Below are 26886 nucleotides of genomic sequence, written 5' to 3' on the forward strand. Positions count from 1 at the left end.
CCGCACCTTCTCCTGTGCACTTGGCCAAAATCAACGGGGCATGTGCCTCATTGGGAAATAACTCTTAGTTTGTTCAGACGTCTCATCTATTGAATCTCCGAACGGTTTTTGGAGGATTCAAAGCCAGGCGCGAACTCAAGCACAACTTGAGGATTTCTGCAGTCCAAGGCGTGGCAGTTGTTCTAGACATGACAAGAATCTAATGAAGGGTTATGGTATTCCCCCACTTCAAAGCACACTAGAAAACACAAGTCACGTGCATCTAAATCGAGGAAGAAACAAGCATGAGCTGTGATTTCTCTCTCAAATACGCACACAGACACACATGCATTCTTAAATTCCCCTTAACTATAAGCGATACTCTAGTCTTCAATATAAGTTATAAAATATGAGCGCAATAACCAGGTCTAAATCACGTGCCTCGGTACCCATTAAGGGGGCTGCGAGCCAGGGAGCATTAAATTTTCAGATGCAACTTTAACTCCATCGAAAAGGCATCAATAACCCCAAAACAAAAAACCCTACAACCCAACCCGAACTCGTCGGCAGTACCTGCCTTTCGCGACAGAAAACGGACAAAGGTGGGAGAGACATCGATAAAGGTGGGACGCGATAACGTAATGCAGCATTATAACTATCGGCCGGCTGCAAAACTATATAATAACTCTCTCTGAATTCTCGTTCTCATTCCCAATCAGTTTGTCAATCATTCCGATTCCAAATAATCGAACGATGAGATTACTTCACAGCCATGTCTTGAAGGCGGCATTGGGCTTGGGGGCCGTTTGCGGGGTAGTAGCACATCAGCATCAGCATCCTGGGGATGAGGCGCAAGTACCGCTTCATGAGCAGGAGTTCGTGCAGGATTCTGCGGAGGAGTTAGAGAGAAAATGGAGTTTTGAGGTTAGTTTTGAGGGTTTCGTCTGCTTGTGTTGGGCGGATCTGGGTTTGAAGGACTGCAGGTAGTCGAGGCTTGTCGTGAAAACCTACACATTTGCTCTCATATGGACGCGTAACGCCTCAAAGCTTGGCGTATATATACAAAGCCTCTCCCCTTCACTTAGTCTTCCTTTTATATACTACCCATACTGTATTCCTATTTTCGAAAATCGGAGAGGAAGGATTTAGAATGAGCCCAAAGCTAACAAGTATACAGTGGGGCTACTCGGGAGTAAACTCCTTCGCCCATCTCGAGCATATAAAATGCCTCACAAAATCAGAAAGTCTTTTTGACATCGGTATCCTAGGCGTCCCCTTCGACACAGCAGTATCCTACAGACCCGGCGCGCGTTTTGGCCCTCGAGCCATCCGCGCAGCCTCAGCGCGCCAGAACTCGTTCCGAGGCTTCAATGCCCGAGCAGGAATCAACCCCTTTTTATCATGGGCCAAGATTATCGACTGTGGCGATATCCCGACCACGCCGTTCGACAATTCTGTCGCGCTGACGCAGATGACGGCCGCGTACCTAGAACTAGGACATCGCGCCCCCCTGTCGTCTTCCCTTAAGAAACCTAAGATTATTTCGCTGGGTGGAGACCACTCACTTGCCTTGCCAGCGCTACGGGGTCTGAATAAAGTGTATGGAGGACCTGTCGCAGTGCTTCATTTCGATGCTCATCTCGATACATGGCACCCGTCCAAGTACCCGACGCCATGGCCGAGCAAGCAAGCCGAGTTCAACCACGGGAGCATGTTCTGGATCGCCTCGAACGAAGGCCTCATCCTAAACGGCTCGTCTGTACACGCGGGTCTGCGAACTCGTTTGAGTGGCCCGGATTGGGGTGATTACGATGATGACGATACGCAAGGCTTTCTGAGAATATCAGCTGACGATATCGATGATTTTGGGCCCAAAGGTATTATCGAGAAGATCATGAAGAGAATGGGGACCGAGACACCCGTCTACTTGAGTGTCGATATCGATGTTTTGGACCCTGGTTTGGCGCCGGGGACTGGAACGCCGGAAGCAGGTGGGTGGACGAGTAGGGAGCTGATTCGGATCTTGAGGGGTATTGAGGGGCTGAATATCGTCGGTGCTGATATTGTGGAGGTCGCTCCTTCTTATGATGGCGTCGGAGAGCAGACCGCTCTTGCGGGTGCTCAGGTTGCCTATGAGATCCTAACGAGCATAGTGAAGAGGGGATTGGTCGACATGGGGAAAATCGCAGAAGTGGATGGACGAGATAGGACGGGCCGATTGAAGGATGAACTGTAAAATCTGAACTACGAAATGACGGCGCTGGTACAAAAGTGAAAGAAAACTGCAGGTAAGCATCAAGCTTACCACGGCCGACAAAGCGGAAAGGTGAGATCGCGCCAGAAAATTCGGATCAATTAGTAATCGCCGAAGGTGGAGGGGGGGGGATCAAAAGGAAAGAGAAAAGGGTCACAGTTGGAGTATGGGTGAAGTGAGAATTACTAACAGCTATTGCTGTGGATTGGCATAGAATATCACATTTGTACTGGTAAAAATAAAACCGCTCATGCCGACGTCTAGTCATCCGAAACCCCGCCATTTGTTGCCATCAATCCCCATTTTGATTGTCATATCTAGATCTAGATCATAGCTAATGCGCCAAGGGCGAGAGCACCCATGCCGACCATGTTGACGGAGAGACCTCCTGCAGCGCCTGTGGATTGAGCAGCGCCTATGGATTGAACAGCGCCTATGGATTGAGTAGAGCCGACAGCGGTAGTAACAGCTGCGGTGGTGTATGCGGTTGTGTAAGTTGATGCAACTGCTGTGGTGTAGGTTTGTCCGTTGCTGGTATAGGTGCTGGAGTACGAGGTGGTCAAAGTGGCTGAAGTTGCGTAGGTGGTGGTGTAGGTCGAAGTGTATACAGAAGAGGACCCTGAGCCAGAGCCTGATGCAATACCGCTAGAGCTGGAGCTAGAGTTGGAGGCGGAGGTGGTGTTGCCAGAGGACTTGACCAAGGTACCTCCAATTGGGGTTCCTGGAGGGGGGAAGGTGGAAGAGGTAGCGTTGCTAGCCTTCAAGGTGAAAGCTGCGAGAGTGTTTCCAGTCTTGGGCGCGTTGATGGCAGCAACCATTCCAGCTTGGCAATGGTTGCCAACCGTCTGAGAGCAGTAGATCCAGACTGGCTTGGTGTCCTTGACAACAATTGTGAAGGTGCTTCCGAGGGTTGAGGCGTTGGTGGGAACAAAGCCAGAGAAGAAGCCGCCAGCGAGAGGATGGCAAGGATCGGCGAACGAAGACTGGGAAACAGTGTCTACATGTCTGTTAGCATTGGAAACCAAGTTTGGAGTCGAGTATAGGGAGCGTACGGTTCTTTGGGAAGAAGTCGAACTCAACAGAATCGCCCGCGTTGGCGGTGATATCATTGGGTGTGTAGGTAAGACCATTCTGTCCAACGGCAACCTTGATGGTAGCAGCGGAAGCTGCGGCGGTGAACGCCAAAACGAGGGAGGATGTGTATTGCATATTTGCTGGTTTCAAAGTAGACAACGAAATCTATCAAGACTTGAAAGGAGATGCTAAAAAGGAAATGCAGTGAGAGTTGATTGAATGCTGGAATAACTGGGAGCACTTGACTTCCCTTATATGCATATGGTGAGATTGAAGTCCAACATAATTGCTCCGCCATCGATGGGAAAGGCGGCCACATGATTAGTGTGTAGCCGGAATAGATGCTTTCTTGACAAAGCCACACGGGTCGGCCGCTCAAGTTCGGAGAGCGTGTAACGGAAATGCACGTAGCGGAAATGCTACGCAATAGAGTACAGTAGGTATGGGATGCTTGCCATCTGTACACTGGATAGACGGGGTTGTCCTCGCCTGCCTGTCAGCTTACGGTACTGTACGTAGCAATTCAGGGGTTGTCTTTTCGTGCTTCTCAGCCCTGTCCCTGGCTTCCCCAATATAGCCCCTGTCAAAGAGACCCTGACACGGGTATCTTGGGTCTCTGGGATAGGCTACTCTGTAGGTACTGTACTCCGTAAGCAAAGTAGCGGCTACTCGCATATCAAAGGGCACGGTTACCAGCCAAGCATAGCTTAATTCTTTTAAGGTGAGGGTGTGTGTGTGATTCTGATTCCCAAAACAAGCGAGGCTGAGCTCAGAAATGTCGCCCGAAATAGATGGCGCCTCAAAATAACACGCGCGCTTGCGCGGGTAGTTGGTGAGCCGATGGCTTGGGCTATTCTCGTCCAATGATTTTTGGAAATGTTTGTAATGCTTCAAAACATTCAAATGTTACTTGGCATGCTTGTCCTGTACAGCTTCATGAAACAACATGGTCTATTGATGTGTGAATAGCAGGCGTAAATAGTCCGGAAAATGGAGCTCCCGATGTCTGCGATCGAGACTCGAGAATCCGAAAGGCGCTTTCTGGCCTGTAACTTCTCAAAAGGTGCGGGCACGAGTGCTGACAACAAGACAGCCAGATTACAAAATTCTGAATTTCCCTGGCAACCCCGGGACCCCACGCTCGTTTTGCTTGCATGGCGCTAACTTAAGGCTGATCCTTCAAGGGACATGCTGGGATGGGATGAGCTTAGCGCTGTTCTCGGCTGAGCTTGACTGTCTCGACCGTTTTGAACGGAGGTACTCGAGTGCTGTCTCGAAAGTGTATAACGGCTTAATAATGCAAGCCTGACTTTGCCTTGGTAGATCTATCGTCCTGTTCAAATGGGCGATCAAATAAGGCCCTATTATGTGGCAAACTATCTAGATAGAACATTCGTAGCTGTTCGATATCACCAGTAATGACCGAGTTAGCTCTGCAAAATCAGATCTGTAAGGGACCATCCTAATTCCCACTTCTCAAAGAGAGTGCTTACTATTATAGATCTGAACGAAGTCAGCAGACCTCTGTGAATAAGCAGTGTCATTGCGAAATCACAACGAGCAACGAGCAACGGTCTCTGCTTGGTTCAAAAGCACGAACAAATTTTAGTAAAACTTTCAGCAATCATCGTCCCTGGACCGGAATCCAGGAATGCAGAATGCAATCTCTTTCGACGCGGAGTATGGGCAAATCAATCCTCGATGCAGCCTTTGGACACTGAACTCCAAGAAACACAATGCTAAATAGAATACGTGATGCTCCTACAGCTTAAGCATTTTAAGCATTTTAAGCGCACAATTAATGATTCAAGTAGTATGAATCCGCGGAATACATACCTGCGTTCGCCCACCTGGATGCTAACAGCCCCATCTTAAACTCCCAAGCTAGACTTGTTGCAATGTGCTCTCCGCATCGAAGGGCCGTCAAGTGGTGCATCATTCCGTAGGGCTGATCGCATTGTATGCTCGGACTCGGCGTTTGAATACACCACTAGTGATGACAAGAAGAAATCAATTTCCGACTCTGTCGGGGACTAGATAGCCGAACAATAGGCAGTGAGCACTACCTCTCTCCTTTTATGCGCAGGCCCCCCTTTACCGCAGATTCCAATATTCTCTTTCCAATTTCGAAAACTTGGCCCGTAAGCGCAGTCTCTTTGGGCACCAACGACCTTTCTCACATCACAATATGCCCCAATAACAATTGGTGACGGATTGCGATCTTGATCTCGACAAGTTGAAGATAAGTGGACGCTGTGATAGGGCGGGCAGTCGGATCTCACTATTCTCTGATGTCTCCCAAGGTTCGTGGCAGCAAGACATAGTAGTAACGGACTTTCGAACGAATCAGCAAAAGAGCTTCACATTTCGTCGATCGAGGCGTACTCGTTCCAACACGGTATTTGCGACATAGACGAGGCGTTCTTGCCTTGCACATATCGCAGTGCTAAAATCACCGGAGCAGAGCTAGACTCATGCTCGGAGGAACTCGGCCAGCAGATGATCTCACAGCCATAGGAGCCCATTTCCCTGCTGCCAAGTATGTAAAGCTCAGTCGGCTTTATCAATACGATTGAAGCCGTACACCGCAAAGATATCGTAAAGTACTGTGTTAGGCGCAAAATTTCTCTGTGGGCCTATACGAAAGTACCCATTCAACGGTGGGCATTTCCGCCTGTGCCGTTAGCAAGAATCTCTGTTTATTGTGAAGTTTACGAGTGTGACATTGCAAATAATTTTCATCATTCGATGTCTATTGATCATATTGACGGCGGATATGTGTGGGCTGTTCGTAGAGAGAGTGCAGAGCAAGCTGCTTCTGAGATAAGGGAGCCGCATAAAGATTAAGATGGATGGAGATGGAGATGGAGATGGAGATGGAAGGGGCAGAGGAATTATGTAACGTTGTGAGGTGATTCATCGACTGAAAATCTGCTGCAAAGGCTCGAAACAGCGGCAAAAAACCAAGGGCAAAAAAAAGAACCCAGCATTTCTATGTTGATGCTAGATGTTTAGATTGTGCCTACATAATCCACGAAAACAAAGGACTGTCTTGGATTGATGACCTAATACATAAATGTGATGAAACTTGTTGTTTGAAGAAGTTAGGGCTTGGAAAGTGCTCGGAGCTGTGTCTTTACGAAGTCTCTGAAAAGAACGGCGTGCCTGTAGAGTTTAGCAAAGACCAAGACAGCCCCTTCCCATACGAGTGCGAGTTCTAGAACACCATAAACCAGATGCATGCCTGTGGGCTATTGGAAGGTACTACTTACATAAAGTTACATTTATAAAGTCATGAATATGCCGCTCCATGATCTCTTCAATCATCAAGCTCAATTCTCAAAGATCTTCTTCTCAAATTTAAACCCACCAGCATCAAGCCGATCAATGAACTTCTGTCCAAGACAAGCTGGCGTATAAATACCCCCGCTCAAGTTATGCTCGTCCTTCAGTATCGAAATTGCAGATTCAGCCAACAGTAATCCAGTTACTGTTTGGCATTAGCACCCTTTATGACCCGATCAACAAACAACGACTTACACTGATACAAAGACCCCTCATAATGCGCCCTACAAAACGCCCTCGCAGGCTTCGGCGTCTGAACATCCTGATTTCCAATGCCCCTATACTCCACCCTATCATCCCTCGACTGCTCCTTCGTCGGTCCATCACCTGGCTGCGTGACATACTTCTTAGCCAACGTCCTGACCCAGGGGATCACAACGAAGCAAGAAGCGACGGCGAGACCGAAATGTATAAATATGGCGAGGAGATAGTTTTGGGCTTTCATGTACTCGCTGAAGCGGAAGTTGGGGCCGTAGAATGAAGGGCCACCGAGGAGACCCCAGGTTCGGTGCACAAGGGGCCGGTCGGCTGCTGCGCCAAGGTAGCTGGTGAGGATGCCTAGGTCAGAGACTTCTCTGATGCCTAGGACCTTTGTTACCCAGGATGTTGGTGATTTAGTTTTGGGGCCAGGGATGGGCGAGAGTGCGTAAGGTGCACTAGTTGCAGCTATTTCCTTGAGGCTGTAGGCGTCTAGGAGGCCGAAGACTGTAGATAGAGTCCCGCCTGATGGTTTGCCCCTGTAGCATTGTTAGTCAGAGGTTGTGGTTTGGGACATCTTAGCCTACTTGATTTCATGGACGGAAACAATGACTTCTGCTGTTGGCACCGAGAACTTTTCGCGGATCATGCTTGCTAAGGTCCAAGTTACTAGATCCGCTGGTGCAGATTCGATTCCGATTTGTGGGATGATAATAGCGCCGGTAGATTTTGCAGTTTTTTCATATTTCTTGATCATGTTCGCAACCCAAGCAACCTCTCCGGTGACATCGAAGTAGTGAGTGCCATTTTCAGCACATGCTTTAACGGCATATTCTCCGTGGACTGCGTATGGGCCAACAGTGGCAATGAGAACAGTTGTCTTTTGTGCCAGAGAGCTCAACTCCTCATCATTCAGAGTAGCAATTTCAATAGCTATATATTGTCAGTCCAAAAGAATGTTTACATCAACACGTGATCAACATGTACTATTCAGGGGTCACGAGCAAGGTGGCTTACCTGGCTGAATCCTATCAGCATTCAGTGCTTTACATTCTGCTGCAACAGCCTCTAGCTTGCTCCTAGAACGCCCTGCGAGCGCCCATTTCAGATCAGTAGGCAGCTTGGTGGCAATGTATTCAGCCGTCAGCTTTCCGGTGTATCCTGTGGCACCAAAGACAACCAGGTCATATACTCGTAGTGACATGCTTGAGAATTTACTCGTAGGCCGTTTCTATGACGATGCGTGTTGGGAAAGCGTGAGAGAGCAAGAACTCGAAAAATTGAGAATGATAATAACCTTAATTATACATCATGATCTCATCATTTATAAAAATACATCGCATCAGGATCAGGATATCAAATGCGAAGTTCCTCGGTACACAGACTAAAGTCCAAAGCGGTTAGAGCCGAAAAAGAGAAACCTATAGTCACGTGTATGGTGGATCAGGAAGGAGTGACTTAGCGCGCCCACAAACTAAGCGACGACCACGCAAAATACTCTTGAAAATCAACCTCATCGCTGAATCCTCAATCTTCAGAAACCCTTCATCACAGCACCCTCAGCCAAGATGACGAAGAGAACCAAGAAGGTCGGAGTTACCGGCAAGTACGGTACAAGGTATGTGGACAATCCTATTCTGCGCCTGCAATTCTTGCGATGCGCACCGAAATCAATACCCCACCCACGCCTTTACAATTTCGAAATTCTTCAACAACGGTCGAAACAACAAGATGGGGACTTGAAGCTGGGGATGAGGACAGAATGCTGACACGGTCTTTTGAATTACAGATACGGTGCTTCCCTCCGTAAACAAGTCAAGAAGATGGAGATCACCCAACATGCCAAATATGTCTGTACCTTCTGCGGAAAGACCACGGTCAAGAGACACTCGGTCGGAATCTGGGACTGCAAGTCATGCAAGAAGACTGTCGCTGGAGGAGCTTACACCGTGTCGTACGTACATCTACGCGCTTGACTACCACCGGAATGCAGACCTGTAAATTTCGAGCACAACTGACATTCACGCAACAGAACACCCGCCGCCGCTGCCATGCGATCAACGCTTAGACGATTGAGGGAAATTGCGGAGGTTTAGATGGGTTTTCTGCATTGGGTTGCGTTACATTGGTTGGAGTGCATGGGATTCGATTCGCAAAGACGATACGGGCTTCGACATCGCTTTTCGATGATGACACAATAAAAGGCTTTGCAAGACCAATATCCCGTTGCTACATCATGTCTACTTTTCGGTCGTTCGAAATCTGGAGATTGATCGTTTGTGAAATGTGAACAGATTGTTGTTGATGATTGGTTGTTGAGTTGAGGCTTCCTAATTAAATATTATAGGCAGCAGGCAGCAGCGGGCTATTTCATCGAAGCAACCAGGTTGTTTCCACTTCCTATCGCCATCCCTACATCGAGCTCTTATCAATGTTTATGGGCAAAGGGTTGTGGCTGCTCCGGTGCATCAATAACTACGTGCATACGGTTCTGGTGGCACAGCATCCTGGAGCAGATGTGCCAACATGAAAGTGAGGCTGAATATTATTCGTTGGAAAGGATCGATGTCACCGATTTCAGTCATCCTTCCCATTTTGGTAGGCTTATTCGAAAATAGGGCTACTTGCTGCCTCCTGGTTGCCTTATTTCTTCCACATACCTACCTTACCTCAGGTACTTAGGAGACTCAGGCCTGCTAAGTATCCAATTTCCACTTCCCTCTTGTGACTCACAACAATTCACTAGTAACCTTGAGGATCCCTATTTCCCCAAACCAGCTCATCCACGATGTGTGTGACACGTCACATGACTGGTTTGAAGATTCATATAAAAGCTTCGATGTCCCATGGTTCACAATTGTGAAGATCTAGCTAGTCGTCCGATTGTTACGTCTCCGCGGCCTCGCTCCGAGTAACACGAGCACGCGGGCAGCTCATGTGAGAAACGCAGCCTAACCAGGAAGTTGCCTTTCCACTCACGGGGACTTTTGCTCAAGCTATTGCCCGGACTGTTTCACCGGGATGTGATTCCAACAAAGATTACCTACCTACGAGCCTACCCAGGATAATCCGCAGGACTAAGCAAAGGCCCATTCTTGTACAAGTCATCCAGAGAAGAGGTCCACGTCTCCCACCCAAGTTCAACAAGCTGGCTTTAGGCTTTGGCACTTTGGCATTGACCGCCTTCTCGAGCTGGGGCCATTTTTATTGCAGTTTCGTGGCATCCTATTGGCTCGTTTGTATCCGACGCGCTAACGAGCTGCAAGTGCAACCAAAAGCTTCAAGGCTGGGCTGGCTCTCCCTGTCCTGTTTGTTCTCTTTCCTACCTACCTACCTACCTGCACATCGATTTCACGGACTCACCACCGAAACCGTATTCACCACAATCGCCTCCAATTATTTCTCCACGCAACACAACACAACACAAAGCACAGGCATAAAACACCAACAGCCCAAATCACGTTCATGACTTCCTCTTCACAACAATCTTGCAATTTTATTTCCACCCATGGCTGATCAGTGCATTGTTTGTTTGGAGGATTTGGATGTCGTTCCTGACCCCATTGTCCCCCATCTCGAAATAGCGGGACCATCCGCAGACCTGCCCGCGACGACGACGCATCCTGGGAAACTCGACAACAACCAACCTGTCGCTCTGATTAAACCTTGTGGTCATATTCTACATGATGAGTGTTTACGAGAATGGTCTCAGAAAGCGAATAGTTGCCCTATCTGCCGCCAGACGTTTAATTTGGTCGAGGTATTAAATAAAGTTGGAGGTAAGCTTCCCCCTCGCCCCCCTCCCCCCGTTTTGAAAATCGATCGATTTCTACAGATCGCATCGTGAGAGTTGTTCGCTTTGATTTTGGGGTCTTTTGCTCGAGGTGGGCATTCCATGGGTTCGCCACCTTCCAAATATGGAGCAAAAATCCACTTCTCTCATGCTCCACCAAGAATGACATGTCCGAAATAAATGCTAATCCATTTTCGCCAGGTACCGCTTTGTCAGAATATCAAGTCGAAGATAAGAAACAAGAAGCCTCAACCACATTCGACCCCAACTGGGTCGTGGACGAATTCGAAGAGGAGGAAGAAGAGTCCCGCCCATGCCCAGTCTGCGATCAGACAGACCAAGAAGAGGTTCTCCTCCTCTGCGATGCATGCAATGCTCCGTACCACACACACTGTATTGGTCTCGGCGACCAAGTTCCAAATGGAAGCTGGTTTTGCATGGAATGCGAGGATGACGGAGCACCAGCAAGAGCCGCTGAACTTAGGGAGGCACAACCAGAGAGAGCACCCTCAACTGGGCGGTTCGGTCCTAGGACTCAAGCAGCTGTCCGTCGGAATCGTCGTCAAGCCAGGACAGACCATTGGTTTGGGACCTGGAGTGTAATTGGGACTAGGGTTCATAACCAGGTTGGCTTGGATCTCGACTTTTCAGACGAGGATGAGCAAGAATCTATGAACGGGTACAGGACGATGCTCCATCGCAATTCGATCGAGCAATCCCAGATGCGACAGTTCCAACGGCGCCTAAATATTGCTACCAGACAAGGTGCTCGAGATGTCTTCCGTCATCTAGCCCCTCCAAGCTATCGACCTCCTCAACGCGTACGAAACCGAACACCCCCAACACCAGCTGAGACGGTCGAACAATCGCGAGCTTGGGGCGCATTCGAAAGGGCAAAGGAGATAGATACTACTAGTCCAAACAACCGAAAACGAAAATCCAGGTCAGCAACAGCATCCCCCGGAGCAGGTCCTGCGCTACCTGCAGAACCGGAACGGAAATTAAAACGACCTCGGACACGAAGAGTATTGGAGCCGGCGGAGGCATCCTCCTCGGGGGATCAACCAACTCCCCAAACAAATGGTAATATTCGCCCCATCTCTCCGCCTGACCAACCTGGACCGTCTTTTCTTCAATCTCTGTTGAAAGAAGTCGACATGAACGCGGCATCTGATGATGATACCCCGCGCTCCGGTTTCAGTGCAACAACAACCTCGGGCCCAAACCGTGTTACCAGCCCTTCGGTCGAATATTCGTCACCGGCTGCGTCACCATCATCGTCTTCATCTCACACACCCCGAGGGCTATCCATTACACCGCCACCACATATCGTGCAACGTAAGGGTTCGCCTTGTCCAATGACCTCGAGAGTAGAACCGATATACCCACCAGCAGACTACTCACCGAATCGATCGCCCGGAGAAGCCTCATCAAGCCCTACAAGTGAAATAAGACAACCAAGACCAAGGCGACAAAAACCACGACCACTTGCCCTCGCCCGCTCACCAGACACATCACCCGTTCGCGCCTCAATGTCAGCAGAAGCCAAAGAAGGCATAAACAAGATTGTCAAATCAGTCCTGGCACCGCATTGGAAATCCCAACGAATAACCAAAGAACAATACGCCGACATCAACCGCGATGTATCGCGGAAACTGTACGAGATCGTAGCAGACCGCGACGTGGCAGAGGACAAGGAGCGGTGGGAGAAGATTGCTACTTCCGAAGTAGCGACAGCAGTGGATACTTTAGCTACATGATTAATGTCTTGATATGGCGTACTTTGGGAATGGCGCTGGTTAAGAGATACCCGGTATTGGTGACTGGGAATATCGGTCCGGAGACTTGATATTGATTTTGCTTGAGCATTTGGAGTTTGGTTTGAGCGAGCGAGTCTGTATGCAGCGTTTGATGATTTGGCTGCATGTATAGTAATCTGGAGAATTGAAAGGATTGATTGCATCACGGCTAAGACTTAGAGTGACCTTTAGCTGAAACAGTAACGTGAATTTTGCGCATCGCCCAAGTCAAGTACATTACTCTGACTTGTGGAGCTCGTTTTGAGACGTGGGCAGGAAAAAGTTCTCGATGCAAGAAACGGTCTGCAGAGTGAATAATATCAACTCAAGGAAGATGACTTGGACAACCAACTGCCCAGCAGCAGACAGCAGAACTGCAGGACTAGAGCTAGAGCCTGTCGCGCAGCAAGGACATGCTAATTGCTTGAGGAATGCGCATGGCAGGGACTCTACAACAAGTTCAAGTCCTCCATCTCTCCGAGCGCATGGCTCTTCTTGGACTTCCCGTCTCTCTTCTATCTACTACCCACCTGAACTGACCTAATAACATGGATGGATGCGTGCGCAATATGATATGATATAATATGATGATATGAAATGTCACCAGAAGCTATCTAGCTGTTCCCGTAGAGTCGTAGGTACCGCTAGCGAAAAAAGCCTGTATGTTTACTCTAGGCACCCGTAAATGATCAGGACGTTCTGGGTGGAAACGGGTCTTGATGATAAGAATGGATGTCTTGGATGAGGAAAGAATTTTTATTGTTGTGCGAATTTTCGTTTTATGGGAGAGCACGCGCTAGTGAGGGTTGCCTTAGTCAGCGAGAATTATTTTCTGGAGCTTGGCTTGGCTTGGGCTTGGGCTTGGGCTTGAAATGTAGAGACGAGAAGAAGGGGATATTATTGTATTTTGAAGAGATAGATAGCAAAGATGACGGCAAGTAGTAGAGGTAGCAGAGCTGCCATTGCAATTATACGTAAGTCCCTTCTTCTGCAGCTTCAGAAAGACAATTGACTGATACTGGCTACAGGATCATCACGCCCACACCTCTCCACCCCCTTCACATCAATATCACCACGAGCCTACGCAACAGCAGCCACAGGCCTGAAAACTCTCACCCCAGAACCAAACTCCCAGCTGCACCACCTCTCATCCATCCTCCCCGTCACCTCCTCCGCCAGCCAATACACCACCAAAGCAGGCATCCTGCTCAGCCGCCCACCGCTCCTCACCCGACCCAACACCCCGTTCGAAGACGCCTATTTCTTCTACCAGAAACGCCTGCATGAGCGCCTCGCCCTGCCCTTCAGCCGCTACTTCTACTTTAAGAGCGACACGCCGGCCGACGTGCTGTACAAGAGCCAGGCGAAGGAGAGAGGTGGCGCGGCGGCCCGCGAGTTGGGCGGGTATACGGGGTATGGGGACACGGCGTGGAATGATGAGTTGCTTGTGGGGGATAAAACTAGCTCGTCGGCTCATAAGATTGATGTGCTGATCAAAGATGGGAGTGTGAAGACGGAGGATGAGTTGGATGACGAGCTCGGCGTGCAGGCGTTGAAGAGGTATACGAAGGCTGATAAAACGCGGGATGTGAAGGCGTTGGATCGGAAGTTGATGCGCACGCTGTATTTGGTTGTTAAGAGTGAGGAGACGGGGAAGTGGGGATTTCCGGAGGGTGAGATTGTAGGGAGGGAGAATTTGAATCAGGTAGGCTTCCTACATTGTTGTTCCTTGCTTCGAGTTTGGATGGCATCATGGCTGTCATTGGCTTTGAAATTGTGTTTGTGTTTATGTTTGGCTAATAATGTGTGTACAGGCAGCAGAACGCATTCTTGTCCAATCGGCCGGCTTGAACATGAATACCTGGATCGTAGGCCACGCCCCCATCGGCCACTACGTCCAGCCCCCTCCCGCGCCCACCATACCAGGTTCCAAGACCTTCTTCATGAAAGGCCGCATAATGACCGGCCAGGCAGATTTGACTGGGAACCAGTACGGGTTGGAGGATTTCAAGTGGTTGACGAGAGAGGAGCTGCAGAAGTGTCTGGGGAACAAGTATTTCAGCAATGTGAGGAATATGCTTGCGGCCCGGTAGAAAGGGAGATGGAAGTGGGTTTAAAATGGAATGTATAAACACAGATGGTTGGGTGTAGCATAGCTTGCGTTTGTATAGTAGGAGGATTGTAAAATGCATAGATGAACTTGGGTCTCGTTGATTGAAGATGGGTATTCCCTATATCGCAAGCTTGCTTCCTCTAGGACAATACTCCGTAACCTCCTAGGCATAGATGTATGTATGACAAGCCAAAAACCAATGCCAGTCTATAGACCAAATCAAAGCCCGTAGTCAGCTATCTGCCCGTCCGTTCTTTTATCTATTTATTTATTTATTCTTTCTTCCTCACCTATTCGTACCTCTTTTATCAATCATATACTTTATACAATCACATAGTCTACAAAGCTCTTGTCTAGCTATAATACAATTAGCATGCAGTATTTCCTTGTACGCCAAAAGCGCGACTTATTCTATATCATCGAAACCCCCAATATGTCATGCACACATAATCCAAAAAAGAAGGGGGGAAAAACATAAAAACGAAAACATCTTATCGATACTATCCCAAGGGCTGGTATAGCAGACAGCCTCGAAACAACTCTCTAACCCCTATCTTTATGGCACCTAATACATATTATAGACCATAACCATCCTCACCATCCCCATACCCCTCCAGTTGTCTTATCACCCTCACACCAGTCTCCGCAAGCTGCCACTGGCTCTCCCACATCACGTATTATCCTAAAACTTACCAACAAGCGTAGAAGGCCAGTATAGCATATTCAAAGAAAATAACCCATGCAAGCAATTACACGAAAGGTTTTCGACAGAGCGTGAGGACTATCATACCATTTGAGATATTGTAAAGTATGTGCCAGGCTCCAAATAAGCGCAAATGATGAATCAAAGTGCACTTTTGTAACGCCTCCCCCAGGTTTAGAACTATATTTCCCTTCCATAACGCCGCCCATGCCAATCGTCCTACCATTCTAAGACTCATACCCATCCTCCAAATCGCAAACCCCACCTTCTGAAGCATTAACCCTCAACCTATTCGCATAAACATCCCAGAACGAATGCGAAATCTTCGGAATCCACTGCTCTAGTCCTCCTTCCGCCTCGACATCACTGCCACTTGCTACAGCACTGATACTAACAGCTGCTGCTAGAGCCGCAAAACGGTTATTAAGTTGTTTGGCGTGCCATTCGGAGGGTAGGTTGTCGAGTATGGAGTGTTCTGAGCTGCTGCTACTGCTACCGTTTAGGTTCGCACCGCCGCTGTCATCGTCCAGGGAGACTTGCTCGGAATTGTCCGAGGAGTCGTCTTGGAATGGGGCTTGGTGTTTGCGCTCAGAGTATAGCTTGGCAGTAAGTTTGACAAAGAGTTCGGCGGTCATCCAACCTGACATTTGTTAGTAAGAGGATATCAGACGAGGGGCACATTGAGGCACAGTATCATCACCAAGCGTTCATTGAATAGGGATTGCTCAAGTTTTCAATGGTTGTAGGGGATTTTTCAACTTACTATCGAATCCCGCCTCATGGTCCTTTCCATATGCTCCGTTGTATGATGCATGCTTATCGTGAAGCAGAATAAGCGGCCTATCGAGCTGCTTAAACGGCTCCAACAAGTCTCTCAGGCCATACCTCGTGTTGGATTCCAATCCCTCTGTCGCGAGGAACTTAGTGTCCAATACAAGTGGAAACATTTCATGTATCTCCGCCTGGAAATGGTGAACATTATGGGGAAGCTTGTCTACAAAAGCACTGTATAGAAAACCCAAGTCCGTGAAGAGATTGTGTCCTACGAGAACCTGTTTCTTGATGCGCAGGGCTTCGATTATGGTCTTGAGCTCAATCGTGGCTGTTTTCAGATATTCGGCATCTTCGGAGTGCTCCACACAGAGTCGAGGATCGAGACCAGATAGGTCACCACCTGATAGGGCCTCGAATATCCATCGCAGTCCTAGAATAGTAAGTACTGGATCAAAAAGGTGAAACGAGAACCATACCGACTTGCTTGCTCACTTGATAGTTGAACTGCGCCGATTTCCTCTTCTGATACTATGAGCCAGATTAGTCGAGAACGCCCCAGAGCTTCCGAGACATTGAGATTGATTCGATCATCGTTCATGCAATGTACACCAAGAAATTATTTCCAGATGGACTTGAATGTCTATAGATATTGGAATATTAGGAGGCTTAATCTTACTTCTTCTTCCTTCTTAACGTCCAGGCTCTCCACTCTCATGAAGGTCTGGTGATTGCGAGCAAATGTACGAAGGTTGGGAAACTCCTTTCGAACAAGCTGATAGATCAATCGTCTTTGGAACGCATTGAGAGGGGATTCGGTGGCATTGTGTCCAGGATTTCTAACATTCACATAATCATTTTCCGGCTGTAAAAGATTAGCATTTGATTCGACGAAGTATCTTACCAAAGCCTACTTTTGGATTGGTGGACCATGCTGTGATATCCTGCCGGGCCTGGCGAACAAATGTCAAGTTCGCAGTATCGCTTGGTGGAATTGTAATGTCGGGGATACTGGCGACTCGATTTTCACGCTGGTCGTAGTCTTCTTCAACATCCCTCTGTTCTCTTTGGGATAGATATGGTATACCCTCTCTGAACATGCGGCCAAAGTCGAAGTGATTCTTTGTCAGGAAGTCACATGCACTGGTAGAGAAGGTAAAGTTGCGTTCAAGTCTGAGATCCACACCGTCTGCGGATAGGGGACTGAGATAAAAGTTATAAGGTCTGGCGAGGTAGAAACCTGATAATTATCAGTGAGTGATGGGACACGAATCTACCCGGAAAAGTGAATTATACCTTTCTCGGTGTTCTCCTCTACACAAGTGATGCCCAACTGAACGATCTGATAAAGCTCTGCAGCACTCCGCATCTCTTCATATTGTTGTTGGAGAGATGGCTTGCCAATATCTTGAGACCTGTCACCTGGACCATATCGAGGCCTTGTGGTGATTCCACTCATCTCCAAGTCGAAGGTTACGAATTTGGCATTGGCAATATTCTTTAAGATGGGCAGGAGCTGCAGCCTGAAATCCTGCTGTTTGACATCCATATTGAAGATGATAGTCTAGTGGTCCCGGAGAAGATTCGTAAGCCGTAGGAGAATGTTGAACTGGAGTGGAGAGTGCTCCTTGCTCGGCTGCTTCGAGAAGGTGTATCCAGACATCAACGTGTAGAGATAGTCTCAGTACTTTTAGAACATTGTAGTTGAAGAGATGGATTTGTAAAGGAAATGTAGGAATGGAATCGGGAGCGAGATGCAAAATAAAAGTGAAGAGAGTGCCCAAGTCAAGTCAATGACAAGTTGACAAGTTGACAAGTCAATTTTGGCCCTTCCTTCCTTCAATGCAGAATGGGATGTCTTAACGTGAGCAAAAGTTTAAGCAGCAATTACAAGCGGCAAGCGTTTTCATCTTGTGCTTTGTTTGTTTCCCAAGATGTTGGACTGTTGTCAAACAATGTGTGCTATGATTGTGTGTTGCTGGAGTTTGTGTTGTAGTCTCAGCCTCGTCGCAAGGCGTGGTTTGAATAGACGTGCATAAAATAGTGATACTCGTATGCATAAGTACTGCTATTATGCACGATACCGAGCATTAACAGACCAATCAGGCAGTTCCGCCGACAGACCGAGGCTCTCTCTCACTTTCCAGCCCGCTTCAACTTTCACATTCAAAGCAAGGGCGGGCAGGGAATACCGCCAACTTCATTCCGCCTTTTCCTCTCCTCCAACCTCCTCCCCACACTTTCTTTGCCATTCTCAAGCCGAGTTCACCAAAGAAGAGTCAACACCATGACTTCCAATGGCTCAATTGCGACGACGACTCTGAGTCCAACACGCGACACTCTCCTCACCTCGTCCATCTCTTCCCTCTCAAGCTCCTCCGCCCGGCACACCTCGTCCCAAATCTCCAAAATATACCGGCAATCCTCAACGCTCTTCCTCACGCGTCGACTCCCCGAATCGCTCTCCACCATCCACCCCGTTATCACCCCTCCAAATTTGGAAGACTCTCCCTCAGACCTTGCACCTGTAGCAAAAGCTAGCCGAACAACAAGAATAAAAGTCTGGTCATTGTACCTGACGATACTGAATGCAATCGTGGAACTGGATCCAGACGAAGGGAAACAGGCATTTGGGAGTTCGGATTGGAGAGCGCTGGTTAGTAAAGTGAGGGAGGGAGATGTGTGGGAGGAGGTGGTGAAGAATGGGTATGGGGGTGTAGAGGGGGATGTTGATTCAGATGTTGTGATAAACTTGTATGCTCACCCGTCTCACCAATCCATCTCTTTTGAGTTCCAGGTCACACCGGACTAATACATCTTTAACAAACAGAGCAACACTCCTCCTAGCCCCACGCCCGCACCCAAAAAACAAACCAAACACGTCTAGAAACCTACCTAGCCTCATCCACAACGCCCTCGCTCCAAATCTCCCAATCTATTCTGAACTCCTCGCCCAATACGCCCCGCACCCGTTCCCCCCAAAAATCAACCGGCACAGACACACCCCGCGACCTAAACGCACGCGTCAAAATCCTCGAACTCTACACTTTACACGTCCTCCTCCGCAACAACGAATGGGACTACGCACGTGAATTCATATCCATATCCTCCGTACTCGACGAAGAGCGACGGGAAGCCTTTCTACAAGCGCTGCAGAGTTTGCGGGATGAGCAAGTAGAGGCCGAGAAGCGAGAAGGAGAAGAAAGAAGATGGCAAGAGGAGCAGCTAAAAGAAGCGCGGAAACGACGCGAGGAAAAAGAGAGAAGGAGAGATGAGAGCGAACGTGGAGGAAGTGAAGTTGATTACGGCGTTGAAGATTCCCATTCCCGCCCCAGCACTGCTCGTTCAGCAAAAGCAGTCTCCGTTACCTCTTCTTCTACAACACCAAAAGCCACCCCTCCGACTTCACATTCAGCTCCAAAACAAACTTCAAATTCAAATTCGAAATCCACAGCTCCCCCTATACGGCGTACCCCTGCAGCAGCACCGAAGCGTTTACCACCCACCTTATTATCGCGCGCCTCGACGATCTTCAAAAACGTACGAAAAGTATTAACACAAGATGTGCTCGCAGCCTTCAAGACACGCCCGTTATTTTTACTCCAATTGCTGGCATTTATCATAGGCTTGGTAGTGCTAATGGGGCGGCGGGATGTCAAAGAACGAGTTAGGAGGATGTGGGGGCGCGTGAGGGAGACGGTCGGGATGGGCGTCAAGGTTAGTTATATTTGATGAAATAGAAGAGGAAGGAAGAAAGAAAGAAAGAAAGAAAGAGATGGAGTGTTTGATGAAAAGGAAATGATTTCTGTATATTAATCATGACATTCTGGATATGGAGTAAAGGTGGCCTGGCCGGCGGCTGGCGAACGGAACGGGTGATATTCAGCATTCAGAGCTCAAAAGCTTTAACCTGGAAATACTTTTATTTCTTTTGTACTGAGTATCAAAACCTTGTTGGAAAGAATTGGTGTTAATGAAACTACAAGTATCCCAAAACCCAATCCATCAACTGGTGTTTAACTAAAACAAATGTCTTAGTTTACACACCAGGTTATCGTATAACATCATGCTTATTGGTTCCTTTCATCTACCACTCCCATTTCCATGTATCGCTACATCTAAAAGTCCATACCATAGGGAGCACAGGCTTGATTTCAAAACAAACTCCACTCCTTGCCATCAATGCAACTAAAGATGAACGCCAAGTAATGCCCAAACCAAAACACCACGCTGCACTAAATAATACCTCCAAAAAACCCCATAACTCCACTTGCATCAAAAACAGTCCCATATTGTCTGCGTCAGCCTTCAAAAATTGTATCTCGACCCCTGTCTCCCAGTACCCTTCCCCTCTTTCTCCTTTTCCTTTTCTTTATCTTTCTTCCCCGCCCCACCTCTAGTCCTCTCCTCAACAACTACCGTCTTTTCCTTTTCCTTCTCCATTTCCCTCTCTTTATCCTTCTTGCTAATCTTCCGCGGTCGCGGTGGATCACTATGCAAGAACCCAAGATCCTCAAGCGCCATGTAATTTCTCCAGCCCAGACATCTCTTGAAATTATCACCCTCTTTCTTCTCTTCCTTCTTCCGCGTGCTTATTCGCTTACCTTCATCTTTCTCCTTTTCTTCTTCGGGTGGGTTGAGGTATTGGTGGCGCTTCTGCATACAAGCCACGATTTTATCGCGATAGTTCTTCAGCTCCTTGGATAACTTGATTTCGTTGATGCCACGAATATCCAGCCAGGAAATCAAGCCATCAACTTGCTCAGGGTCCTCCAGATACCCCCACTGCCGCGCGTTGAAAACGTTTGTCGAGCCCTCTTCAAGCATCTTGCGTTCAGGAACCGTCATATTGAACCGCGCCTTATACTCACTCTCCCACTCAGGCTTGAGTTCAATATACCCTTCCCTCTCTAGATCGTCTGGTCCCTGAACCCAAATACATCCATTCGCATACCCCGCTTCAGCAGTACTCGAATTGGGCAAGCCGCCATACGGCATCCCGTTCCGCTCGAACCAGTAGTACCGATTCCAGAAGCGATCCTTCCCAAGTACTCTCGTACGAGGACAATCCGCTTCCCGGAGATCGTTATCGAGAACCGCGATTTCTTCTTCGCAGTCTTTAATGGCGTCTTGTTTCTTCTGGATTTCTTTCATAAGTTTGGTGAATTGCTTTGATTGTTTGGGCAGTTTGGCATCGGCTTCTGCTTTTTCTTTCTTCTCTTGCTCGACTTCACGTTTGCGTTTTCGGTCGGCGGCGCGGTCTAGGCCGCGGCGAAGAGAACGGCCTTGATGCGGGTCTTCGTCTGTGTCCATAATTTCGTCTTCAATGGTTGAATCCGGGCCTTCTTCTTCTACATCGGGCATTTTGATGTCACCATTACCATTTAGAGTCTTGGTGTCAAGGACTGGAGAGGCTGGCATGTTTGCTGGAAGCAGGATCTTGCGCTCTTCATTGAGAGTTGTGAGATCCGTAATTCTGACTATATCAGTATGAAATTGTAAATGACAATGAGAAACTTACAGTTGCTTTTTCTCGCGTTGATACTGGATCTTCTCCTTCCGGAAGGTGGTCATTTGCTCACTACATTCCTCCATGTAACCACGAACTGCCTTCGTCTCGGCCGTAAGCATACATATTGTTTGGAGAGCCTTGATACGGAGGTTGACTTCGAGTTTGTTGTATTGTTGCCGAGCTGTATCTTGCGTGGGCGGCATGTTGAGAGGTGCAAGTTCAGTCAGCAAATCCTCTAGAGAGCTGGCATAACGAGGGCCTTTCGAAAGCTGGTACAGCAATCCGATCATAATAAATTGCCAGCCTCCATTCTTGAAGTCTCGCCTCCTCAAACGATCAATCCAGCCAGCCTCATCTTGCATTTCAGCCGCCCGGTGGTTGTCCTTTAGCTCCTCCGATTCTTCTTTGATATTCTCCTGTTCAGCTTTTGCTGCCTCGGCTTCAGCCTTTGCCAAACTGCTTCTGGTTGCTCGTCCCTTTGGCGCCGGTTCTGGTTCAGGGGTCGGACTGTTCTTGGGACTTCCTTCAGCTCCTGATTCGTCTTCATCGTCTTCCTCATCCATGTCTGGCAACTCAACATTTACTTTACCGCCATCTGCTTCGGCGCTCACAAGAAGCTTCAAGACGGCACAGTGGACTTCAACGAATAGCTCACACTCGACGTCTTCGGAAGAGAATTGAAGAGCCTCTACAAAATCATCGAATGTGAATGAATCCAACTTAAATACCTCGCAGTAGACGTTCAACGTGTCCCATGACTCGAGTAGTGGACCGATAGACTTCATCAAAATTCCATTGCCACTACTTTTTCCAGTCCCCACCGGCGTATCTTCCGAAAAGAATTTGAGTGTTGGTCGTTTCGGACCATCGTGTCGCGGGGCTACTTGCAAGTCCTCGATAGGATACTTGATCGGTGGTGGTGGCGGTGGTTGCGGAGGTAACGATTGAAGTGGCGCGAAAGCAAACGAGGTGTTGTGGAAGTTTCCGAAATGAGGTCCCACTTGGGGTGGGCCAGTCACTTGAAACTTGTGAGATACATAATGAGGCGGAGGGATGAATTGGGGATGAGGAATATTATCAGGAGCAGGATTCAAAAACGGCTGCGGCTTACTCTTGGCCAGTTGAGACTGCTGTGCTTTGCTCTTGTGGCTCTTGGGTGCTGGCTTCAACTCTGGCAGTCGAGCTTGGGAATTTCCAGGGAAGCTTCCAATCATTCCATCAAATTCTGACGCGGCCTTCTTTTGCGCTTGGCTGTTTTTCCTTTCTGCAGCTTTGCTCTCTTGACGAAGATGTGGTGGGACGCGAGTGTCAATGTGGTACTCTGCTGCAATATCAGGGCGAACCAACCATGGCGCCCCAGTCCAAGCTTCTCTAGTGACAGTCTTCTTGATAAATGATCTCAAGACCTGCTTGGTAAATATCTTGCGGTCCCGAGTGATATGCGCATCATCTACCACTGCTTCCTCATTCGGTCGATTATCCAAACTTACGAAATATCTCGAGAAGGAAGGCGTGATAGTACCGTCCGCTAGTTGCTTCGCTCCGAAGCGCGTCTTGTCTCTCACAATCCCTGTGAGTCGTTCGCCCGTTATAACATGCACTGTGACCGCTTCATTTGGGTAGTAATCGGCGCGAAACTCTTCGTAAATAAGATCCACCAATGTATCGATTCGCGAGATGGTTTGGAATTGGACGCGCCGTAATATGGGGCCTTTAAGGGCTTCGGGGAAGGCTGCTTCTACTTCTTGCGCACCTGCTTCCTTGAAAGAAGTCAGCCCTGCTCGCCTCCAATACTTACTCACAACATACCTCGCTCTTGAGCGCGTCGAAGAATGAAAGTTGTGAATGTCCAGTTATTTGGCATATAAACTTCCGCTGAGAGGAGTTAGCACACCGCTTGTATATATTCGGTATATAGAAAGCTAACCTGCTTATAAAAGTCCATTCTGTGACATCATTAGCAGGGTCTCGAATAGTAATATTGTAAGCGCATACCTATTCAAGTACTGTTCATAGTCTGTGAATATCTCCTTCGTTTGTTTGATTTCCCAGACCTAGCTCATGAGTCAATTACTATGGCGCGTTGTCCCAGTCGGAGGGGACTCACCTCCTGGTCATCATTATCAATCTGGGGCGGAGGGACATAGTGTACGGGTTTTCTTTTAAAAAAGACCTGGATGGGTCAGCTATTGTATTTGGTTGGGGAGTATCAGAGGAATCCGTACCATGTTGACGGTCTGCGGAGACGGTGGCCTATAAACGCCGTAGAGAACCTGGGGGAGGGGGGGTTGTTAGACTCGGTATGCCCCTCATTCATCACAGTATGCTCTTGAATAGAATCGCAAAAGGGTGTGAATGATGCTGTGGGGTGGAATTGGGGAAAGGGGGGAGGTAAATGGTGCACCGGGCGTTCTGGGTGGGCGAAGGAGCTTTCCCGTGAAGGTGGAAGTATCAATATCAGACTTACAGCTAGGGCTCTCGACGCGTATAAGTACCAGGAGACGTGTTGTAGAAGTCGAAGAGACTCAGGCTGCTGAGGTGGTGGAGTTTGTGGTGGGCGACTGACGTGAGGACAACAGCGCGTTGTTGGACGGGGCAAGTGATGGGAAGAACTTTAAGAAAAGGTGGAGGGAGGTTTGTATTTTAAGGTGCACAAGTGCAGGAAGGCTAGCCGGGCATTAGCCTCGTCGTCTGTGGTGCGTGCTCCCAAAAAGACGCGAGGAACCCCTTCGACCTTGGCCCCTCCCTTTCCAACACCATAACAACAAGGAGCCACATCTCAACCACTTTCTTGGGCTTGAAATAAAGCTGAGAACGAGATCTATCATCCAAGTACTTATTTGTATGCTTTTGACAGATATTGCTCCAAGAGGCGTCGCGTACGGAATTTTGAAAATAGGCGGGGAAATAATAGGGATTTTCACACGAACACCTCGATATCAATACAAGGGGCGTCACTTCGGGTTTTGACAGTTTCGTTTGATCCAATTTGTTAGATGGCTCTAGGTGTATTAAGAGAACCCAAGGAAACTTAATCCTCATTCTAACAGACAGTTGTGGTATGTTTTGCGTAGAGCACTCTTTGTTGACGTAGTAGGGGTCCTCCTGTTCAGGGGTCATGGCGACTGAGAAGCGATATATGGAGAATTCCCAATAGATGCATGACTCTCTATTATTCTGGTATTTTATGGCTTTAATATAGAGATGGTTTGTCTATTGTATATCCTTCTCGTGTCCCTGGACTGGAAACACAACGGTCCTCGTCTCACGCCCATACAGTAACGTGCCACGCACCATGGGAGTTCCAGGGAGGCGCTTGCCGCTAGTTCCCGCTTTCAACTAAGCGATATTTTCCCGGGACTTCCAGGTTCACCGTTTTGACTCTTCACCAGCCCCAAGCCAACAAATCCGAATGCCGACACTCCCGGTCCTGCTCCATATGATAACTCATTACCCAGAAATCACAAATGGCACAAGAATTAAACCCTAGACCCCTCCCAGACACATATTTCAAGTATTTCAGGGGTTTCAGCCTCATTCTTCTTTTCAACCTCATCTCAAGGATATCATTCGCAGTTCTATCTAACTCGTGAAGAACACTACCAAAAACCCCACCCAGCTACCCACCACGCCCACTGCTGAATACGAACTCGTAAACATCAACGGTAGAAACTCAAAGCTCTTTCCCCACACCATCTGGTGCAACAAACTACAATACAAGATCAACGGTATGCTGACCGCAATGTACAACAAACTAAACCTATCTAGCAAGAATATCCGCGATCTGTTACTCGCTGGCGCAAGCCTGTCAAACGCGACGAGGAACAGCACGAGCCAGAAAATCGTGTAGATGGTTTTGATGGGGAACTCGGCGGCGGTGAATAGGAGAGGGAATAACGAAACGTGACCTGCGACCGCGAGTGGACGGAATGCACCGAGGTACCGACGGTCTTTGAGTGCAATGAGGCTGAATGGGATGATGACTAGGAGTATAGCTTTTTCGTGGACGTGCCAGCCGAAGAGGAAGGATGCATAACCGCAGAGCGTGACTGCTCCGATGAATGTGTCCCAGGTGGGATCTAAAAATAGCTTGATTAAGGGGATGACTTGGAAGAACAGTGTCAAGATAAAAGTCATCTTTGCGGTAATCTCTGGTAAGACGGCAAACGAAGTGTCTCCAACTAGACCACGAGTCACACTATTGACAGCGTCTTGGTTGACTGCCAGGCCGAGCTTGGGAGCAACTGGAATTGTCAGCCTTGTTCAGTCATAGGGTAAATCGGACTTACCATAAATCAAAACTCGATCAGTAAACGAGTACATTGCCCAGATGTTTGGAGCCCAGTACGCATGGCAAAGGCCTCTGGAGAAAGGAAACAGTCGGCTTAGTAGTTGTGGAATCTGGCCCCAGTAGACGAAAGGACCAAAGGCAGCTCCGAAGACCGCAATGATCCCAGTCCCGAGCTTGAAAGCATTGCCGAATTTGACGTGGAAGATTGATTTGGGCCCTAGACAATATCCTCGCAGCAGAAATACGAAATATGCAGGTGCAAGGTAGAGATAGATGTGCTTCAAGCAGAGAAGTGCAGCAAAGAGGAGTCCGCTTGCTAGAGTAGTTGACTTCTTCCTTGCCAACACCAGAGAGAAAATCAGAAGACCATAAAGGAACCCGTTATATTGGAAATGAATGTGATCAATGATGAGAAGACCTGGCGACAGCAGAATTGAAAGTGCAGCAGCATGCGAAGGGCGTTTAAAGGCCGCAGGTGAAGATTGAACGAAGCTAAAAGGATCAGCATAACTCACGCCAAATGCATGGCAGTCTCACAGATAAAGCGCATATACCAGTACAAGCTCCGTAGCAATAACACTCGAACGCTGGAAATACACAGTCTGCCAACTGTCATACTCCAAATTATAAACCTTCAACATCTCCGGATCAACCACCTTTGCGAATTGCGACAATATCCATTCGAAGACCGCGAAGAAAGGAGGATAGTCGAGCGTCCATTCTGAAGTCTTCTCGTAGTACCAGTCTTGGACGGGCAAGCTGTTCGTGATGGCCAGCCAATTCCTATGGACCTCGAAGTCTGTGGATTTGCTGTCGCGTTATTAGTTCTGATGGAAGTTGGGAAAGGAGGGACTGGAAGGAGAGCATACTATGCTGGGAACAGTAGCACTTTGAACGCGGTGGCTACTACCGCACATTGTGCTATTGAGGGGTATAAGTCTGCCATTGAGACATTTCCAAATGTTGATATACTGGTGTGGAATTGAGAGTCTTCACAATCGCATCACGGAGGTTTAGAACAAAAAGCCGACGAGGCACCAAAAGCAGGGATTAT

At 48.2% G+C, this 26886-nt stretch overlaps 9 protein-coding genes across 9 annotated transcripts; 5 read left to right on the forward strand and 4 right to left on the reverse strand.

The window, feature by feature from the left end:
- Nucleotides 1–732: 732 nt before the first annotated feature.
- On the forward strand, nt 733–2215 carry GBU1 (Guanidinobutyrase; the record flags this gene model as incomplete). Its single annotated transcript, XM_031150017.1, has 2 exons — nt 733–903; nt 1157–2215. The coding sequence occupies 2 exons, from the start codon at nt 733–735 to the stop codon at nt 2213–2215; spliced, it is 1230 nt and encodes a 409-aa protein (XP_031005739.1).
- A 341-nt stretch (nt 2216–2556) lies between these two features.
- LHYA1_G005068 (Extracellular serine-rich protein) lies at nt 2557–3442 on the reverse strand (the record flags this gene model as incomplete). Its single annotated transcript, XM_031150018.1, has 2 exons — nt 2557–3230; nt 3286–3442. 2 exons carry the CDS (start codon nt 3440–3442, stop codon nt 2557–2559), a joined length of 831 nt encoding a protein of 276 aa, XP_031005742.1.
- Nucleotides 3443–6639: 3197 nt separating this feature from the next.
- Nucleotides 6640–8081, reverse strand: LHYA1_G005069 (putative trans-acting enoyl reductase; the record flags this gene model as incomplete). The annotated part of the gene is made up of 4 exons (XM_031150019.1): nt 6640–6797; nt 6848–7389; nt 7438–7783; nt 7868–8081. Coding segments are annotated over 4 exons (1260 nt in total), but the record flags the coding sequence as incomplete, so codon positions are not given.
- Nucleotides 8082–8388: 307 nt separating this feature from the next.
- RPL43 (60S ribosomal protein) lies at nt 8389–8946 on the forward strand (the record flags this gene model as incomplete). The annotated part of the gene is made up of 3 exons (XM_031150020.1): nt 8389–8468; nt 8640–8804; nt 8883–8946. Coding segments are annotated over 3 exons (309 nt in total), but the record flags the coding sequence as incomplete, so codon positions are not given.
- Nucleotides 8947–10358: 1412 nt separating this feature from the next.
- On the forward strand, nt 10359–12403 carry LHYA1_G005071 (PHD and RING finger domain-containing protein; the record flags this gene model as incomplete). Its single annotated transcript, XM_031150021.1, has 2 exons — nt 10359–10629; nt 10845–12403. The coding sequence occupies 2 exons, from the start codon at nt 10359–10361 to the stop codon at nt 12401–12403; spliced, it is 1830 nt and encodes a 609-aa protein (XP_031005753.1).
- A 967-nt stretch (nt 12404–13370) lies between these two features.
- Nucleotides 13371–14535, forward strand: MRPL17 (54S ribosomal protein, mitochondrial; the record flags this gene model as incomplete). The annotated part of the gene is made up of 3 exons (XM_031150022.1): nt 13371–13416; nt 13471–14147; nt 14257–14535. The coding sequence occupies 3 exons, from the start codon at nt 13371–13373 to the stop codon at nt 14533–14535; spliced, it is 1002 nt and encodes a 333-aa protein (XP_031005724.1).
- A 3781-nt stretch (nt 14536–18316) lies between these two features.
- Nucleotides 18317–19761, forward strand: LHYA1_G005073 (uncharacterized protein; the record flags this gene model as incomplete). The annotated part of the gene is made up of 2 exons (XM_031150023.1): nt 18317–18826; nt 18877–19761. 2 exons carry the CDS (start codon nt 18317–18319, stop codon nt 19759–19761), a joined length of 1395 nt encoding a protein of 464 aa, XP_031005732.1.
- Nucleotides 19762–20337: 576 nt separating this feature from the next.
- ITC1 (Imitation switch two complex protein) lies at nt 20338–23814 on the reverse strand (the record flags this gene model as incomplete). Its single annotated transcript, XM_031150024.1, has 7 exons — nt 20338–21505; nt 21551–23301; nt 23351–23416; nt 23469–23487; nt 23537–23595; nt 23649–23714; nt 23767–23814. Coding segments are annotated over 7 exons (3177 nt in total), but the record flags the coding sequence as incomplete, so codon positions are not given.
- Nucleotides 23815–25123: 1309 nt separating this feature from the next.
- ALG8 (Dolichyl pyrophosphate Glc1Man9GlcNAc2 alpha-1,3-glucosyltransferase) lies at nt 25124–26778 on the reverse strand (the record flags this gene model as incomplete). The annotated part of the gene is made up of 4 exons (XM_031150025.1): nt 25124–25785; nt 25831–26324; nt 26370–26642; nt 26702–26778. 4 exons carry the CDS (start codon nt 26776–26778, stop codon nt 25124–25126), a joined length of 1506 nt encoding a protein of 501 aa, XP_031005757.1.
- Between the last annotated feature and the right edge of the window lie 108 nt (nt 26779–26886).

The sequence above is a fragment of the Lachnellula hyalina genome (assembly GCF_007821495.1).
Source record: "Lachnellula hyalina strain CBS 185.66 chromosome Unknown contig00058, whole genome shotgun sequence".
NCBI classification, from domain to species: domain Eukaryota; kingdom Fungi; phylum Ascomycota; class Leotiomycetes; order Helotiales; family Lachnaceae; genus Lachnellula; species Lachnellula hyalina.